This window comes from Apteryx mantelli, chromosome 1, assembly GCF_036417845.1.
Source record: "Apteryx mantelli isolate bAptMan1 chromosome 1, bAptMan1.hap1, whole genome shotgun sequence".
In the NCBI taxonomy this organism is placed as follows: Eukaryota; Metazoa; Chordata; class Aves; order Apterygiformes; family Apterygidae; genus Apteryx; species Apteryx mantelli.
The window spans coordinates 148,927,532-148,948,452 of NC_089978.1; the positions used below are offsets into that span (position 1 = coordinate 148,927,532).

General features: G+C 39.7%; 1 protein-coding gene across 1 annotated transcript in view; it reads right to left on the bottom strand.

Annotated features, from left to right (window-relative positions):
* Positions 1–20,921, bottom strand: part of LOC106488616 (cGMP-inhibited 3',5'-cyclic phosphodiesterase 3A-like) — a 299,848-nt gene that overhangs the window by 75,133 nt on the left and 203,794 nt on the right. The window contains exons 3-6 of the mRNA XM_067306237.1: positions 12,439–12,699; positions 9,552–9,706; positions 5,315–5,430; positions 1,335–1,554 (exon numbers count right to left, since the gene is read on the bottom strand). Coding sequence (XP_067162338.1) covers positions 1,335–1,554; positions 5,315–5,430; positions 9,552–9,706; positions 12,439–12,699 — 752 coding nt within the window. The remainder of the gene's footprint in view (positions 1–1,334; positions 1,555–5,314; positions 5,431–9,551; positions 9,707–12,438; positions 12,700–20,921) is intronic.

Genomic DNA, 20,921 nt, shown 5'->3' on the forward strand with positions numbered 1-20,921 from the left:
TTTTAGTTATTATTTTAGTCATTTTAATGTAACTGTTATATAACTATTCTCTTTAATGTGATACTGCCAGTGATAACTGTTACTAGCCAAAGGAATGATCAATATTTTGTTGAAATAGTTATATACACACAGTTTAACAGGACAGTACCATGTTTATGGTATATTTCTTATATGTAACACAGGTTTCATTTCAGATGAATCAGTGCAAATCTCAGTTTTGCAATATCATTGAAAACTTTGAAAAATACTTTATTACTATTTAGATACCTACCCATGACTTTATAAGCCTGTCAGCATCCCAGCCTGAACTCATGTCAGTATGACTTTCTTGAGCAAATTTGCAGCCTCCATTTTGAGTATCTCACTCCCACTTTCTACCCCTGAACATAGCGTATTGAGACACAGCCAAAGTCACATGACTCTGAGACCAGAAATTAGGTACTATTTCCAAAGATAGTCAAACCTGATAGCATTTAACCCAACACATTGCCTCAGGTGACATGCTGTCCTCTGGCTATGACCAAAAGTAACATCTAATGAGTAAGGTAACCTAGGAGCTACTCTGGAACAGGCTTCTAAATACTGACATTTACTACTATTCTGAACTGGATATATATTGCAAACTCCTGTAATGTGATTTAATATCAGATGAGTCCTGTTTGAGAAGTTAAACAGAACGGCCTTTTTTCTAAATGCTGATTTTGCAGGGCAGGTCTATATACTCTAATAATGAGACACCTTAAAATGTTCAACTAAACTGTGTTACTGTAACTTTCAGCAGTAGGAAGAACTCAAATGCAGTTGGCCTCTGAGAAGAAATCCCAATTTTGCATAACCTGACTCTATCCTAGGGAGGACATAATTCACCCATTCTGCGACTGCTCACAGTAACATAGCCTTCAGGTATTACCGGAACATGTTTGCCAGACACCGATCAGAGGGCTATAGGCCAGCAGCTTTCAAACCCTAGTAGTACCTAAGTAGTGACCTTAAAGTGACCTTAAAGTGACTGCTCATGTTTAGAGCACGGCATGAGAAACACTAGGTGTTAACATGAAATCAAACTCAGGGATCTGCAACTAATAGACAAAGGATTTATGAATTAGACTATGTATCTGACATAAGTAAAAGCTGTGAATGTCGTTAATTTGTCTTGTACTTTAAAAGCACTGTGTAGCATCAAACTACACAATTACTCACACGCTAAGGGCTGCTTAAATGTGGTGAAATACCAATATACAACACTGCAGCAAATTAAAGGATCTTGTATACAGGTCAGTTGTTTGCAGGGACAACGTGAAATGATTTCAACACATATCAAATTGCTGTCTTACCTGCTGCAAATAACAGAGGAGCTGATAATGGGGTCTGACACGCTTGGTGCACTCTGAGTAGAAGTTAAGACTTTGTGTGGCTTTAAGCCTTGCTTGGTGTCAGTGTCTGTAGAGTCTGGAAATGACATGGAAGATGTTCTTCTTGTAGGACTTGTGGCAGGGGTCCCCTGAACTGGTGAATGGCATGGGGAGGTGAGAGGTGAAATATTTGGAGGGATACCTGGCAAGAGAAAAGAAGAGTCTGCTCAATTAACAGAAGTAGCATGTGGATGTATGAGTTCACTGTGCAGATGCACAGGTACCAAGCAGAGATTCCAAACTGAAAAATAAACAAAAACCCTCCCTCCACTCTGAGCCAAGCTCTTGGCTGCCACAGAGAGATGAAGCTGCATTAATATCACGGCTTCCACCTGCTGAAGATCTGGCTCAAAACATGAAGCATATTCTCCTGCTGAGTCGGATGCACAAACTGAGAGGCATGAAATCAAAGGCATGAATTAGTGGCATCGCAACTGGTATCAGCATGTTCTAGGGACAGAAGCACCAAACTCCAACCAAACAGTTCCCAGTCACACCCTCAGTTTCTCTTTGTTTGACTCTCTCCATCTGTAAAGCAGGGATAAGAAAAGTTTGCCCACTTTCCCAGCAAATTTGAATTTTTACATGTGAGAAAATTAGCAATAAACCAAAAAACCCCAATATTTAGTAGTAGCAAATTATAATAATATAAAATATTGCACTTACAATGTTGCCATTTCCACATTCCTCCCAGATTTAGACCTCCTCCTCCTCCTCCAGCTTGAGACTACTCTTAAATATCTACTGCTCACTGTGAGGAGACTTGTGACCGTTACCTGTATGGCTTGGTATTGTATTCCTGAGCTAATGTATGAGAAACTACTAATGTCCACATGTGCAAATGATAGCAGGATGCAGTTCTCTCTGTCCCCAATTCTATCTGAGTACAACTATCAAGACAAAATGCAGCAGCCTGTCCAGTGTTTGAGATAAAGTGCTATATACTCTTTGAATCCCCTTGAGATTTTTTTTGTCTCAGACAAAAAAAGGTCCCATCCACAATGAAGTGCAAGGGAGTAAACAGTATCTGTCTTAAAAGGAAATGCATGTAAACTGACATTCCTCCTGAGCTTTGTTCCAAAGTCTGTAGGAGATCAGCCCCAGTTCATTTACCGTGTTCATCTTCAGAGCCAAATGGTATAAAGAGCTCAGGAACTTTAACTGTTTCTATGTTTGAATTGTGCCCATTACCTAAATGCATTCCAGACACAACAATTATCTTTGAACAAGGCAATATGTTGACCTAAGTTTATGAACTATTAACCTTGCAGGTATACGCATCTAGCTCCAGTGTTTTTCCTGATAACAGCTTATTGTGATATGAGGTTAAAATATGACTTACTGTTGACAATCTGAGACTTCAAAATAATATCTGACAATTACCACACTGTTACTTTGAGATATTCAGCATCTCCAAAATTTTGATTAGGCAATTGCTTCAGCAAGCATATGGCATGTATTACTGACTTAATTCAAGAACTGCAACTATGCTGTATTGAGATCAGAAACCTATGGTCTACAGTACAATTAAAAAAAAGTTATCAGATGGCCACGACATGTGAAAATTGCATTAAAATACAGAAAGCTCTGTTTCACATTTACTAATCCTTTGAGATACCTGCTTTCCATCCAACAAAAATATGTCTTTAAAAATATTTCACAGTCCGTTATTTGCACAGAGAATCTAATCTGATTATAAACTATCTTTGAGCTACATGTTACCAGGTAATCCTCATGACTGTTAGAGAATGCAATATATATGGTCATCTTTCATCAATTTAAAGCTAATCTTGGGAATTTAAACAGCAACTTTTGCAATAACATCTCTAACCACAGCTGTCTTTCTACAGCTATTTCTGGGCTCCTGTCTCCTGAAATACTTTTTTAAAAGTAATTTGCCAGAGTGGGCAACCAAAAATAAGTAAGTCTACCAGAAAAATACAAACCTACTCTCAATAATCCAACATTTAACCATTTATTGCCAAAAGTGAGAGAAAATGTCTTGCCACAGCAATAAATTTTGAACAGTCAAAGTGAGAGAAGATGAACAATACTGGGGAAATTTTTTAAGTGTATCCATCTGTTTTGGTACTCCAGAACTTTCACACATGTGCAGTGTTTATGAAATAAAACAGTAAATTGGAGATTGTGGGAAATTATGTATGAAAACACTTGAGCTTACCTTAGAGTTTTGCCAAAGTAGGTATAGAAAGCACTACTTTAAAATGCTGGTGTTTTAAAGCATAATTAAAGTCATATTCCCTAGATTAACAGATTTACAGATTAACCTAGATTTACAGATTTACCTAGATCCGCTCTTAGCAAGAATAATTAAATATTGCCAATGGAGCTAAAATATAAAAGTTTAATTGGTAATAATCAGGGCAAATAAAAGCAATTCTTTAGATGGAACATGAAAACAAATCATAACTGAAAATGCATGATTTTAAAAAGTCTAAAACTGTGAACCGTCAAAATCTGATTCTTCTGCACAAAGAGCTGAGCCAAAATGTTTACTCCTGTGAATCACTGCCCCCTGGGAATTGCTTGTGAGGGAATGGAGCTCTCCATTCATCACTGGGGAGCTCACTTCTTTGTGCAGCAGAGTTGACTACTCACACTTTCTGGAAGAACAGACAAAAGATAAAGTGACTGATGGGATTGATAAGTCTCATTTTCCAAGTGAAAGTATTAATATCTCCTTTTCAAGGTATTGGGCTTATCTCTGAAAATCCAATACAAGTCTAAGTTGTATCTGTTTTGTTCTAAAACCAATTCCTGGATTCTTAGTACTATATCTCCATTATTTTCAAGTTTAATTTTATTCATTTGCTTAAGACCACTACTCTTGTAAGATAAGATTATGTAATTTAATCTTCACTGCGGTATAACAAAGCAGCTTCTGTATGAGAAGACATTAGACTCTCCAGTTTGAAAAAGATATGTGATGCGACAGAGCAGAATAATTGTGTAGCCATATTTTCAAATGAGTCTCTAAATTTGGATTCTCTGACTTTTTGGATGTCAGGCCTCAGGCATCTATCAATTTCCATCTGATGTGTGGGTGGTCACTATTTCTGAATGACATTATCGCAACTTGGTAAAAAACATGGGCTGATTTAAAAAAAAAAAAAAAGGCAGCCTTGTGATCATTTCCATTTGCAAGTTAAAGCATGGGTAAACATTATTTTACCCTGGATTCATATGGGGAAAAAAACATGTTACTATGGATTGCAAATACTTCATGGCTGTCATACTGCATATTTCATTGTTAATTAAAAAGTCACCTTCTCCATTTCTTTCCCTCAGTTAAAACATGAGTCATTTCTTTAAGGCTGTAAATGCTGAGTAAAAAAAGCATAATTTCTCATCTTTAAACATCAGTAAGAGCTACCTATATTTTCTCAGTAATGAATATGCAGAGACAATCTTATGAGTTACAACAGTTCTGTCTCGGATATGCTTGTGCAAAATAAGGTCAGTTGCTGCATACAAATCCAAATGGCTTAGTAGGTTGCGCTTCAGGAAATCACAGTCAGACAACATACAGAGACAGTTAATTTAACAAATGTTATAGAAAACATTTGGTTCTCAACCTTATTGTAGTCAAGGGAATTACATGAATATAAATCACAGCACAATTTAGCATAGCGCCCACTGCATCTTCATGACTAACCTCCATAAAGCATAGAAGTCAAAACATGTACAGTGGCATTAGCATGAGCTATAGTATTTTAAGCCACACTATTTTTAAATAAAGGAAATAAATGTATTAATATTGATAGGAAAACAAGAAAAGACACAGATTGGACAGGGACCAAAAGCAGCTGCATGTGTTAGTCACCAGGTTTCCCAGGGCATGTGGCTAAGAGGGCTGGACAAAACCAGGGGCACCGACTCACCTTGCCGACTCTGTCTTTTGGCATTCAGGTGGTTTGTAGAAGACAGGGCGTAGGATGTGGAGAAGGACCTGCTTTTTGTGATTGTCATCAGAATTGAGCTGTTCCAAGAGTCAGTGCTGGAAAACAAGAGCACAGACAACCGTGGTTCAAAACGGTGCTGACTATAAAAGCCTGCATGGCAGAACTGAAGAAGTTTGGAGCAATAGCAAGAATGATGTGATATCAAGATAGCACAAAATCTCTAATGAGGAAAACAGCATTTTTCTGCTGGTTGAATTAGTATTCGTGAAGAGCTCAGTATTGTATTCAGCAAAAATATTTACAATGCAGACACTCCAAAGTTGGACTTCCTTCAGTGTCCAGGCCTATTCACTTTATTTACACAAAGATGTCTTCTTTATATTGTTCTGACAGTACAAAGAGGCTTAAGAGTAGACTTGAAATAAGTTACATTTATACCCTCTTTTAATGCCTCCTTACAACAACCAGAAGTGCCAGAAGTTCTCAGTGTAAATGAAAAATCAGTCTCCTTGACTTCTCTGCTGCAACTGCCAGCACAGATACCCATTAACCCTTCTGGCCCTGGAGGAGCTCCTCAGGAGGCACCATTCACCTCGGAAGAGCCTGCTAGGGGCGTGCCTCTTCTCCAGGTAAAGCACTTCATGCTCTAGCCAGCTTAAATTTATGTTGCATCTCAAAAAATTTCCTATTGATGGGTTCTGAAGAGGGCTGGCTGCTGATGCAAGAGAAACTCACTGAATGAAATGTGTGTGTGGGGACAAACGAAATGGTGTTCCCTTACAACAGGATGGGTGCATAGTGTCAGCTTTCGGGCTATCACTATATCTCAGATGGTGCCAAACAGTGCCGTAGAGTAGGAGAACTGCATTTTTCATTGTTTTCTTGAATGACAGTCATCAGACTTCAGCTCCTTGCAATGACGTAGCACAGGCTTTTATGATGAGGCCAATGACTTTTCTGAACAGACACACTAGGCCTCTCCGGCTCCATATTTCTCCCCACAATCTCAAATCCAGATCCCTCCTGTATCAAGTGATGAGATGAGACACAAGGCAGAAGACAGACTTTTAAAGCAGTCTAGTCCTAGCCTAACTTAAAAAAATTGTTCTGAAAGAAAAAATAGCATAACGTTTTAACTCTACTGACACTTTATTGTTCTGGAAGAACAAGCATTGCCCAATGAATTACAAAAATATTTGCTGGTCAGCTTCAAAGTTCAAAGGCCAGAATTCCTGTAATCTATGATGAAGTAAGAAGAAGAAAGAGTCCAGCTGTTTAGTTTTTTGTTTTAGTTTTTGTTTTTTCAGATGACAGGAAGAATATAAAACACTAGGTCACAGCAGAAAAAGAAATCTTATTAAGGAAGACCCATTGGATATAGAAGTGACTGAAGACAGGAATGAAGAAGCTATTATTTTTACCAAATCATTTGAAACTATGAGCAGACCACGTTTACCAGTTAGACCACAGTTACCAGTTTAGTCAAATGGGGTTGCAGGAATGCAGGATTCCTAATCTTAAACAGAGATTTAAGGAGATGTTTGCAAATCCAAGACTACAGAAATCTGGAGGTGATGTCCTATGCTGTAGGGCACATATGATGCAGATTCTGTAATTGCAAAAACTGTCATGGGCTAACTCCATGGGCATTCCCCCTCTTCTCCCCTTTGAGCCATGAAACACTCCCTTCTCTGTGCCCTATGGCATACCTGGATTTGGTGCTGGGGAAGTGGCAGGTAATAAAGGAGATTTTTTCCCTTCAATTCAAAATTCTTTTCCTTGAAAGCATATCTGTATTGGTCTGCCAAAACTTTTAAGGATAGACTTACAGGCTTCATTTTTCCCCTTTCTGGAATACACATTGTTTCTCCTACTGTAAAAGAAGATCTGCAAACAGTAGGCTGGGAGGCTTGACAGAGCTATAATTATACAATTGGCGACATTAAACACAGGAAGAATTGATAGCCTGGTTAGTTGGCACACCATGAAGCGTTATATAACAGCTGTAGAAAAGGACCAACAATAATATTTAATTGCCCCCCTTCTCCCTCAGATTCCCATCTTAGGATGCTTACATACTACGCGAGAGTCTGGGATCAACAGTATAAATCAAATGCACCCTGGGAACCACAGAGGAACAGTGACTGAAGAGTGTTTCCATTTGGTTATAGCTTCTTTATATTTACTTTTACTGAGATACATGGGACTCCTCATAAAGGGAATTTTGGCTAACCATTTATTTTTCTTGCACCAGACATTTAGTGTACTTTGCAGGCGACCTTAAGCACCTAGGCTCCCTATACGAGAGATTCCTGTATGGGGAAGAAACATATCTGGAAGAGAGACTGAAAAGACTGATAAAAGCCAGCAGTCTGGGGCTACATTCACCCAAGCAACAACATGCACTGGGGATGTTATGTTGGGCTTTCTCAAATCCTGTCTTTTCCTCCCTCACAGGCACCAAATTTTGAATTGCAGATAAGCACACATTTTTGAGATCACAGGCCTAAATTCTCTGCTTGAATTTAGTACTTTTGCTCTGCTCTTCCTTTGCCCCCAACAAAACATGTCTCCACGCTCTTTCCTCACCCAACAGCTCTGAAATTATAGCACTTCCTCAGGTTGGGAGGGGATATGAACATTATTCTCCTAGGACAGCACTGTAACTATCCAGCTGCTCTGCTCCGTTCTGACTAGAATAGAAAAATATTCATGGAGCCAGAAAGGATGAAGGGGAGTACAAGAACTGTATACCAGTATTCAGACTTCCCTCTCTGATGAAACAGCTATGCGATACATGCGATATAACATACTTAACAGCTCAGGGACCCAAGCCTCTCTTTTCTGAGCAAGACAAACAAATAATGTACAATTCCTCCAGAGTCTGTTGCAATCGATGTTGAGGCTTTATTATCCTGCTTTGTTGCTGTGATTCTTCCAGTGTCAGCCCCTGCTTACAGTATCCCTGAAAGTAAGGTGCATGTTAGATACATAAATACTTAAATGCATCATAAGTAAAAGTTGGCATTCAGTTTGCACCCCATCAGAACAGCTGTGTTTATTCCCTCTTAGCGGAAAATAAGGAAAATCTTTTAACTAGATGAGACAACTCGGATTAAGGATATTTTTAAGTGTCAACTATTGGTGGTACTAACCACCAAAAGTTTTGAAGCCTTGGGCATATTGACAGAAACATGGATTTCAGCTTTAGCTTTTGTTTCTGTGTCAAAGGTACAATACAACACCAAAATCTCAGTCTGAATCGCAGAATCTAAACTCTGTGGTCAACAGGAAGGAAGTGCTCCACTGCACTGCTTAAAATCAGGGAAAGTATGGCACTTAACCTGCAGGACAACTCTACACTGCCCGTTTCACTTACAACTGGGTTTTCAATCTCTACTGGTAACTCTTCCTTTGTAATTTTACTCTTAGGTAAAACTTTTTTAACAATCATTGCAAATCTACCTAGAAACTAAACTTTCTTCTCTCTACTAAACTACTTCTGACCTTGCCTTTAAAAAATCAAGCTTCTCCCTGCCACTGTCTAATTCACTGTTTTTGACTGATCATCTATTGTTGGTATTGCATTTGCGCGGGTTCCTCTGAATGCTCATCAGGTCTTGTTTGGGGAGCCTTAAGCGCTTGTGATGTTCTGGAAATACGTGTGTAAATGGGATAAAGGGCTTGCCCAGTGCTGTAGGATCTTTTGATACGTCATTTGTATGGAGAAAAAAAACACAGAATTGCTTATTTGGGGAGAGTTTATGTTCTGCAAGGTAGTATCTTGAAGATAGAGAAGTGCTTTATGAATTTGTTTAATGACTGGAACGTATCACAAGGTGTGTTCCCGAAAGTGATGTTCAGCAGCTCAGTTACCTGTTGGAATTGTCCCTTGGCTGGGTGATATCCAGGGAGAAAACCTCTGCATATCAAGGATGTTAGTCACATAGTCTTGCCTTGCTTCCAGTTTTATTGTATAATTCTTCACATTGCTAGCCTAAATTTATTTTTTTCCTACTTTCTTTCCCAGTAATAGGAATAGTTCCAGCATAATTTAACTAATCTGCATTCCTTTGGTAACCCCATTTAGAGAGATGTGAAGAAATCATTCTAATGTGCTTTGTAGCCAGCACTTTTACAAATGGACATCATCACACAGAACCAAAGAAATTTGTCCTGAGACACACACAAAAGACAGAGGAGGTAATTTGCTAACCTGGATGAAGATGATTCATGAGGTTTGATGCTAGCACTGCGATCCCTTCTCACTGGGGCTGGCTCCAGCGTAGGCAATCCTGTGGCTGATGTTGTTGTGGTCCAAGTTGAGGACACTCGTCTCAGCAGTCCTGGAGGCAAACTTCTCCGTAAGCGCTAGAGAGAAATCAATTTCTTACAGTTTACATAGACTTACAAGAGTTTTAAACACGCAGAAGAAAAACATTATCTATCGTTTGATTAATTTTTCCTGACAACACCTGGTGAGGTACCTTAAGTTTGGATTTTCCCAGGTATTAAGCTGCCTAACTCCCACTGAAATCAACACAGCCAGGTGCTTTAAATGCTTGGAGGATTTGGAACTTCCTCCCTGTTTTGAGATGGTGAAGTTAAGAAAAAGCTATCTATCCACAACCCAATAATCACAGACATTCAGCACTTGGAGCTCTCACTGAGTAAGCATTGAGCAATTGAGAAATTTTGGTCTTATGTGACTTGGCCAAGGTCACTTAGCAAGTCATTTAGAGCCACTAAGATGACTAAAGGATTGCAGCATTTGTCATAGGAGAAGCAGCTGAGAGAGTTGGGATTGTTTGGCCTCAAGAGGAGAAGGCCTGGGGGGATCCAATCAATGTATATAAATACCTGATGGGAGGGTCTAAGGAAGATGGAGCCAGACTCTTCTCAGTAATGTCCAGTGATAGGACAAGAGGTAATGGGCACTAATTGAAATGCAAGAAATTCCATTTAAACATAAGAAAAAAACTTTTTTACTGTGAGGGTGGTCAAACACTGGAACAAGATTCCCAGAGAGGTTGTGGAGTGTCCACCCTTGGATATACTCAAAACACAGCTGGACACAGTTCTGGTCAACCTGCTCTAGCTGGCCCTGCTTTGAGCAGTGGGATTTGACTAGCCAGTCTCCAGAGGTCCCTTCCAACCTCAACCCTTCTGTGATTCTGTGATTTAAGCTGCCATGAGTGCTCTGACATGAGAGATGCAAGGCAAGAAAAGCTGAAGGAAAAATAAGGGAGGGGAAGCATCAACTTTTTTTCCTGATATATCTACCCAGTTTGAAGATAGCCCACTAAAATAAAACTTCCATGCTCTAGGTTATGATGTCTTCCGAAAAGCTTAAAGAGAGAGCATGACTGTTCACAGCAGATTTTTTCTGACCACCTTGCATTTTTCTTTCACCTCACTCTATTCCTTTTTTCCTGCTAATAGTACCATCATTTTTCCAAGGTGGGAAGGCAGACAGAGGAAATAGGGGATGATGATATGGACAGTCTTTGTGGAGCCAGATTTGCTGTTGTAGATGCTACCAATTTGTAAGATGTTTTTCTTATCTTGTGAAGTATTTACAGTTAAGAACTAAAATAAATATTTCTCTGGGATGGAGAGCTTTGACCTTGCCAGAGGCTTAAGAGATATGAGATGGAAGACACTTGTGGCTCAGAAGGATCAAGCAAATAAATAAATGTATTAATACCTTACCCTAAATACTCAGATGCTTATGGTAACATCCCTAAATCTATATTTAGGCACTTAAATAAATGATTGTAAGCGTGTTACATTTTTGTGAACCACAATGTGTTTAGGTCAGTGAATTCTTCAGTCACAAATTATTCCTCTGCAGCATTTAACTCATTTCTTCATCCTTCCCTTCTCTTCTCCTCACTAGGCATTATGCAATAGCAAACGGGTATCTGCTCACTGTGTTTGCTCATGTGATGGCAGTGTTCCTCCACATAACTTTTCCCCTCAGTGCCTAGAGTCCAGCCATTATGCACGTGCACACTAAAATTAACTGGAACATATTTTTCACAACCTGTGAACACCCATTTCATTTTTTTGTATGCAGCAGCTACACAGGCAAATAGAGTATTAATAATCATCACACTAAAATAAATAAAAAAAGAATCATGAACGTTGCAATTCAGATGCCAGGAAATGCTAGAATGAATGCTGGCTGTGCAATTTGAACAGCTAAAAGTGAAAAACATTTGCCTATGCAACAGTAGTCTGCCTATGTTTAATTTTACAAGGGAAATCACAGGACAGAAGTATTTTGGTTTGGTGACAGAAGTATTTTGGTTTGGTTCCAAAAGTGAAATGTAAGCCTTGCAGGGCGGCTAATTAGCAATGAACCTACAACTCAAACTACTTTGTAGCTGAGGTGTTTTTTCTAGCTGCTCATTCACTGAATGTGAATAACACTGGTCATTTCCCTATCTTTCAGAATCCTGAGCATCCATAAAGCCATCTGTCAAGGCAGTAATATACATACACTTTGATTCAGTTTTTTTTTTTTCCTCAAGAATTTCTCATGAGCTTACAATATTTGTCATACTAAATACTGTGTCTTTTTTTTTTTTAATGGAACATTTGCAACTTGATTCAAAGCTCCTGAAAGCCGTCAACAGAGTTTTCCATTACCTTCTATAGGTTTTACATTTTAAGCTCAGGGAAGTAAGAAGAGACTGAATTTTTTATGGAATTTCAAATTCCAACCTTCAAAGCAGGGAATAAGATCCCTCACATTACCATTCCCTACTGCTTATCAACTAGGAAGGTCACCCTACATGCAGCAGCTCAAATATTTTGAGTGGGAGAGGAATTGCTGTGTGAGAAGCAACAGGGCAGATGTCTGAGTATGGATGCTGAAATGCTTTTGCTTGCTCTGCTCCCTATCATTTCCTCATTTAAGCTCCTCCCAACACCTGCTAGGAAAATGGCATAACTTCTGTGCGAATTTTCCTGGGTCAAACATCCAATTACAAAAATGCCTGGACCAAAGTTAAGCTGGCCATGAGTTGAAGGAACTGTCTTATTATGAAACCAACAGTCAGGTTTTAATATGATGGGCAGGACCATCAAGTACTCACCTTGGGAATAGCTAGTTTTTCTCCTTTTTCCTGACATTCCTCTGAGTCAGAGCAGGTGTAGTTTTCACTGAAGGACACCAGAGGGTTCACTCTTGGCTTGTGAATGGCCTGGAAGGTTAACTGCGTATTAAGCAGGTTGCTCACTGTTCTCAGCGATGTGCACACATTGGGGGGCAGTGAAGGATCTGCCAGAAGGTCTGTAATGAGCCCATGCGCTTCTCCCATGACAGCGATATCCACTGTAATACTGGTACCAGAAGACTGAAGAAGACAAAAATAATATATGTAAGGCAATAGAAGTGTGCAACCTGCTAAGCAGTATCTAAATTTGTGGTGAACTTTCTCAGTAACTTTTGTTAAAGGGCTTATGCAGAGTGGAAAAATAATAAAATGAAATAATTATTTAAACAAGGAGAGTCATGCTGAACGGATTGAGCACCAGCCATAATGGTCACACTCCACAAAAAGTTTGGAATTTCATCTTACCTAATTTCATAGCTTTCATCACCTACAGCTTACTTGCCCTATCTGAAGGAGTTGTTCAGGATCCCTATAGAGACACAGTCAATGGTCAGGGGCTATTTGTACAATTCGTTTTGGAGACCTAGCTTAGGATGGAAGGAAGTTCCTCTTGAGAGATGCCTTTTTACTAACCACAAAGGGATCTAGGACAACTAACTTACATTCAGTGCTTATGCTTCAATGAATGAAGTGAATGCCAAGCATGAGATTTTTAAAAGACCTCCACACTGTTGAAATATAGCATTCTGGTGTGGTGGCAACAACAATCTTTGACAAGCAATTGTGTATTGGGCAGCTATACTGAAATTGAAACAGAACAAAAATTGAATTATCCAATCCTCATTCAGACAAAAGTGACAAGAAAAATTACTCTACAAACTTGTATGACCAATTCAGATGGCTCTTACTTCCTGCTGGCTTTGAAATAGATTCCTACTTTACATATATCCTTTAAAAAGGATAATTAACTGAAGTGGTGTGGAAGCAGAAATAACTCTGAGGAACAGTTCTTACCACTGGCAGGTCTCGCACATCCTACCTGGTACACACATATAATTGACCTGTACATTTTGCACCACAAACCAACCGTGATATGGGCAAACTGCCCTCATATGCACAGTCTACTCATCACATCTGCAGGGAATCTCACACATCTGGAACACCTTGGACTTACGGTCATGCACAAGAGGGTTGATCTATATACATCCACCTTGAGTTTGTCCACAATTTCCAATCATCCAGCAGCTCCAACTACTACCTGTCCCGAAACACAGTAGAGCAATATATTGCCACTAAAAGAAACAGTCTACTGCCAAAACCAGGAAAGTTACCAAGTCTGTGAATTGAAAACTGATGAGGCAATTGTAAAAGGCTGAGGATCTTTCAAATCTACTAGAAGAACAGGGAGATTGGATATATACTGCAGCAGAATAAACAGAAAGGCAGGAAGGACACCTTTCATCACTTCTGAACTTTCAGTACAGCAGTGACATTTCAGCCTTGCCAGCTGACACACTATAAATCACCATAAATTCTACCTGAAATCACTAATTCAAGGTACTCCAAGACTGACCATTACTCCTTTGGTGCACTTCAGAGATGTAAGTGTAGTCCTGCTGTTACTGCTTGGGACTTTTCAGCAGGTGTAAACACAGTACACCTGGGGCACCCTCCCAGAAGAATTTGTGCTTATTTGCTTTCATATATTTCTTAGAAAAATCTAAGATATGTAGTTTTCCAAATTATGCCTGTGAAAAGAGCATAAAGGTTTCTTGAAGTGGGAAGCACATAGGATGGAGAATCGGGCAGACCCTGTTTAATCAGAACCCTGGCTGGGAGCGACCCACCAGGAATAGCATTTACGGGCCTCCCAATACATTGACGAACAGCATTCATCACCAGAGCCTGGAACTGCTTCAGGCTCACAAAAGGCTTTACGAGCAATAGCAAAATAAAAACTTTCGGAGGAAAGTGATTTATTAGCTAAATTTTAGTCACATGTGAGCTGAGGCAAGAAACAAAATTGTTTTGATTAAGGCGATACATATATAGCGGGTACACATCAGCATTTCACTTTGGATCAGAGGTATGCTTTTGAAGCGAGCATCCCTGTTGTCCTCAATTACCATGTGAAGTCTTTAGCCTGCATTGCAGAGTACTCTGGCAGCATAAAAACTGCTTTCCTTCAGATGAAACTGAACTGTGAGGTGTGCTCCAGGAGTGCCTTTAATGCACTCCAACTGCTAATAGGCTTTCAGCCTGAAACAACCTCTCTCCACCACAATCCCAAATGCGTGGTGTGGACATCAGGTCCGTGGCACTAGCTGTTTCACTCCACTGATCCACTCTGATTGTGCCCTACTTCTTGCTAATGTAGACGTGATCCTCAGGACCAGGACACGGGCCCTCTCGCTCTCCATCTTCCCATGCAACCAGAAAGCCAGCCTCTTCTTTCTACATTTCTGGTTTATTTTCTTTGGTACAACGACAAAGACAAGAAACTATTTCATATGCTAAAGAGCTGTCTTATCCTACTGAAAAAAACAAATGGCTGAAGTTCATTTAATGGTTCTTTATATTGCTTAACCTCTCAGGAGTCCATGCAGAAGATTCTGGCAGATGCTAAAGAAAATTCTTAAATTAAAAGACAGGGCTTGGGATGGGAGGAATTAATTATCTGTCTTAACCTCAGCTCTAAAAAACAGACCAAAGGGGAGTGAGGGAGAATACATCATTCAAAGTGCGATAGAAGCCTCATATTTTCAGCAAAACTGCATAATCTACAGTTTGAAATTCTATTAAGCCTGGGGCCTGAAGTTGTTGACTGCTGATCAGAGACAGAGATTAATACGCCAATGAAGTAAACAAGTCTGACTCAGCGGGCCATACGCAGAGGCCCAGATTTTGTAGAGTAGTGCTAATATTTTGCAAAGCAGCCAGCATTGTTCTCCACGATCAGCACCAAGTGAGGGGCAGGGGACAGGGGCAGGGGAGAGGGAAACAGCCCTTCTCTTTTCAACGGTGCGTTACTGCCGCGTGGCGCCTGACGTGCGGGGAGACCTTGTCACGGTGCGGGGAACCCTTCCTTGAATCTGCTACCCGGCCAATTTATGTGACTCAAACTGCGGGCTGCCCGGGGTTGTGTGAGGAGCTGGTGCTGAGGACATGTGGGAACAGGGACACCATGCGCAGGGGTTGTATCCTCCCTCCTGAGCTGTGCCAAGGAGAGCCTGCGACCGACCTGACAAGGTAGGCACTTACCAGCACGACACAGTAATGCAGCTGAAGCCGATGCCCTCACCAGAATAAATAAGTGGGAATGAAGCATGACTTTGAAAGCGTGCATTGCAACGGGGAAAGGCTCCAGAGCTGGCAAAATCATGGATGATACCACCACGCACTGAGCATTATAAGCTCTTCATGTAGCAAAGTGGCAAGACCTTTAGGATTTTTGACCAAAAGGGTACTGCCTGCAGAGCAGCAGCCTTCAACTGACACCTTGCACCAAAGCCATGCAGCCGCTCAGCCCGCCTGGGCAACGCGTGCCCAAGAGGTCAGTCTCAACCGTGCAAGGACCTGGAGCAAATGCTTTGTGCCCCTCGCCAGGGCTGTGACGAGACTTACATCCTGTCAGCACATCCTGACAGCCAGAGCCACTGTTCAAACATCACCAGATTTCACTGTATGCCACATGGCATCCTGCATTGCACAATACTGCCAAGTGAAAACACTTTACACAGTACTTCAAAGACATCACTGCACTGTAATAGGGAGATGTTTTAAGCAGCAGTCACTGCATGTCATAGTTACAACATTGCTTAAACGGACTGTAATGCTACATCATTCAGTCCTTAGAAATCAGAGCATATTTAAAATGAGAAATGATCAAGCATAAATTCAGCCTGAAGAAAAAGAGGGTAAACACTGCTCTAATTCACTGATTTCAGTACATTAATGACACATCCTAAACGCACAGTTTGCATGTTGTAATTTAATTGCAAAGAACTCTCATATAGGAAAATGGTTCCTTTTTTCAAGCAGCTTGAATATTTTATCTATTTCAGGATGAATTTGGAATCCTACCAATGGTCTGACTAGATAAAAAGGCAGATATTTAAATTACTGTTTTCACAAAACAGTTACTTACAAACTGGATGCAAGAAAACACTGAAAAATACTGGATTTTTTAGATTCCCTAATTTAAAACAGTAAATAGCAGAGTCTATATGCTTTTTAAACCATTATTCAAAATGTAAACTAAAATGCGTTTTCTTAAAGGACAAGGAGTCCTGGAATTTTTGATAACATACATATGGTGATGTGAAATAATAAAGATTTATGCAAGGCTGTAAATTCCTGAAAATTGTAGATTGATGTCATTATATATACATATTTACACATGCACATATACCCACACAAACACTTTTTTTAGGGTTAAAACGCATAAAAAAATCCATGCTCAAATTTTGTACATAGTTTTCTACTAATGTGAATAGCCTCTGCATGAACTGATCTGGATTCTTTCCAAACCACTTACTCGTCTAAACCCAAAGGCCGGATACTTGGGAATACAGGCATGAAATAACATGTTTACAATCAACAATAACGCAAACAGCTCTAACTTGATTAAAAAAGAAAATGCCAGCTAAGCTAAGGTGAATTTTAGTTTTAGAGTATCCATTTACCAATCTATACATATAATTGCAAATGCAGTTTCTTGCATGAATTTTGGAAAAGGTTGGCTTACTGTTCGCTTTGTGACTTTGCTCCCACTTGGACTGAAGCAATGTCATTCAGAGACTAAAAGTGATGTTCTAGGGCATGAGAACGAGAAACAAACAGACCAGAGACCAAACAAAAAACAGATCGACCAAACATGCTTAGTGATAAATAATGTAATAAGTAAACTAAATTGCTTACAACGTTGAAAAACAGCTGTTTTTTTTTTTTTTTTTTTTTTTTAACTGACATGCAGGTGGGTATCTTAGGCTGTGGTACCACTTGGAACTCCTAACTGGGCCCAAATGCACTTGGTGGGTGTTTGTGGGTCTCTTTTTATGTATAGAAATAGAAAAAAGTTTTTTTTTGTTTTTTTTTTTCTTTCCAAACAAAAAAAGTTGGTCAGATGATGGTAGGAAGGATTACAGACTGGGGACTGACATGCACATTTCATAGTACCAACTGTGTAATCATTTAAGTTTGATTAAACTGGGTAGGGGAGTTACTGTGAATTTGCAAGAAAACTTTCACATACCAAGAAGTGCACCCACTGCTGGAATCGTAGGATCAGATCACAAGTAGCATGCCCGTTGCTACACAGCCAATTTTTGCCAGGGCAGAGAACTTTTATCTCCTAGGAGGATTCAAATTAAAGTCTTCAAAGCAATACAAAGACAATGTTCTGCTAAATTTTAATGATCATTTAGAATTTTTAGTATTGAATAATTTGTCTTGGATTATGTAACATGGTTGAAACAAAATCTTTCAGAATTTTTATTACCTTCTGTGGGCTTTTATATTACATTTTACAAAATCCCATTTGTTTTATTCTATTAAATTATATTACACATAAAATCTGAGAATAGCTTTTTACTGACATGGGGAAAAATTAAATAAAACTGTGTAGGAAAAATGCATTTAAGGAAAATGAGAATAAAACATTCCTTTATCTGTAAGCCCTTACAGATAAATTTAGTTTACGATTTTTTCCTGGTTTAAGAAACAATTGACCCACCTGGGAAGCAGATTTGGTATCCTTATACTTAACAGATGCCTTACTGCAAATAAAATTCTGCCCCCCTCCTCTGCTCAATTATGTTCTGCATCTGATTCTCATAAAACTGAACTCATCCAGCTTAACTAACAAATACTACTCTCTCTCCATCCCACAAGAAAAGATGATTAACATCACTACGCAAAACAGTCAAAACTTAAGCATAACAGAAAAACAGAAGAAAGAAAAAAAAACAATTATCAAATACAAACCACAATTCATTTCACACAGCCCCATGTTAAAAAAAAAAATCTTCATTTGCTATGGCTTGTACACTAAAAAGAAGCACTAAAAGCAGAGATGCTGGCCTTTCACCACATTACACTCAAGTACGCTCCGCAAGCAAAAGAATGGGGGGTGGGAAGGGAAAAAGGAAAAGAGCAGCATCCAGCATATCTTCAATCTTCACACAATTACGAGCAACAATAAATCACAGTTTGATATAGTTTCCAAGTCACATCATGAACACTCAGGCCAAGTTGTCTGGAAACAAAATTAAAAGCAAATATAATTCTCCATTATTTTAACATCCACAGAGCGATTTGAAGGATAAACATGAATTGGCTCCTATGGAAATAATGAATCATTTTAAAGGCGCCTCAAACTCAACTACTCCACCTTCCCCTGAATGACTAAGGAGAAAAGAAAAGCGTGCATACAATTCTGTGATGTTTCACTTTCCTGCATTTAAAGCTGCAGAACTGGAGTCTTGCACAGATTTATTATTTTTTAATTTATTCTTATTTTGTACTACCGCAAGATTTAAGGTTTTCCCCTTTTCTGTAAGCAAACAGGAAGTTTCTGAGAATCTTTGTCTCCATCTCAGTGAAGCACAGCATTTCCACTTCTCTTTGGAGGTGGACCAGTTGCAAGCTCTGTAAGGCATATTCTTTGATAGGACTGAATATATATCACCTTCCTTTGTCTCATTGTGTTGATCAGAGGAAAATTTTCCTAACTATCACTGTAACCACCGATTTTGCTATCAATTCTTTAAATCCCCCAGTCACCTAACCATAAGATAAACACTGAAGCACAAAAGATGAGTCCATAATGAGGGAATACTCGAGATGTTGAGTGAGCCATAAGGATTTTTGTTTTGACCCTGGTTACGTGGCATTTCGGATGGTATCAGTGTAACAACATGCATTAACTGTAAATATAAATATAGTCCTTTCTGGTAACAGACTGAAGTGCTGATCTGCACAAGAGAAAGGTGCTAAGCCTGACAGAGGCAGTGTGTCTGTAGCCCCAGCATCCACAGGTAGGATAAAAGGGGGCTCAGGGAAGAAGTATGCACAAGTAGTTATACGAAGGCAGGAGCTAATAAAACTGAGGCTCACTGAAAAGGTATATTCTTAGTCTACTCAGCACTCACTTTATTGCAACGAGCCTGTTTTGCAGCACCAGCCCTGCAGGCACACAGTCAGCAGGAGCAGCCGTGCTTGGAGCTGCGTGTGCACTGATGGGCTGCTCTGGATAGTGCTCCCTCCATAATCCGTGCGCTGAACAGCCAGGCATCTACTACCAGACAAGGCCACTAATTTGGATCTTCCTCTGGTACCCTGCCACTGGTTGTCACAAAATTTCTAGGAAGGTAGTTTATCTTGGAGGCTCCTTCCCATTGTCAAATTTGCCTGAAACCATCAGACAGCATGTTCACACAAGCCTGTTTTCTTGAGGGAACCAGAATAAAAGCAACACCATTTTTAAATGGCTCTAACATTTAATCTTTTCAGAGTAATCACAACTTCGTAAATATTGAATTTGGAGTCTTTCAGAAAGAGGCACTGGTTTGAGGAGGAAATAATTTGTTTTTCTTATAAGATCTATGGAATGCATCACCACTTACAGCAAACTTTGCTCTGGGGTTGCAGTCACCATCTCCACTTTCTGCATCTCTACCTTAGGTGACACCATTCATAAAGCTCACAGTTAAAGCTGACTAAACTTTTTCCATTACAGGACCTTTCAGTTCGAGGTAACTTTGTCAGCCAAGGAGTTCAGACTGAAGCAGCCCATGCCAGGTATTTGCTTGGGGCGAATTATTTCAGCATTTGAGAAAAATTGTTCAGACATTTACAAGAACACTGTTAGAGTGTTTTATTCATGTTAACAATTCTTAGCAAACTGATATCATTTAATCTGCGGCAGGCACTGAAGGTGCAATAAGGGCATCACTCCAGTGTTAGGAACAGGCCTTTTGCTTTCCCTAACCTGATATGCCCAGATTTAGTTACATAGTCCCTGGGGAAAACAAAACCAAAGCTAGTCTCGCATGATTTCTGTGGTTTGGCAGAAACCAGCCACCAAAATGTCTAAGGATGCTGCTTGCCCTAACTGCTCACACCTCCACACACTCCCCATATGTCTTGTAAACTGTGTACGGCATCCCAAAGGATGAAACACAGCTAAAGGAATGCATTTAATCCAAAATTGCAGTCTTCAGCTGAGACTTGCACCTCAGTTATTCTTCCCTTTTGTTGAGCGACGATGCCATGGTAATTGTTAGCACTGATAACAGGATGATTTCTCCTCTGTTCAATGCATAGGCTTGGGTGAGCCTCTCCCTGGGTGACCTACAGCCGCTCAGAGCTTTAATAGAGACATCTACTTTAAACAACAATACATGGGAAAATTTTTTGCATCTCATAAGCAATAGAGAAACAGACATGTCCTCAGGAAAGCA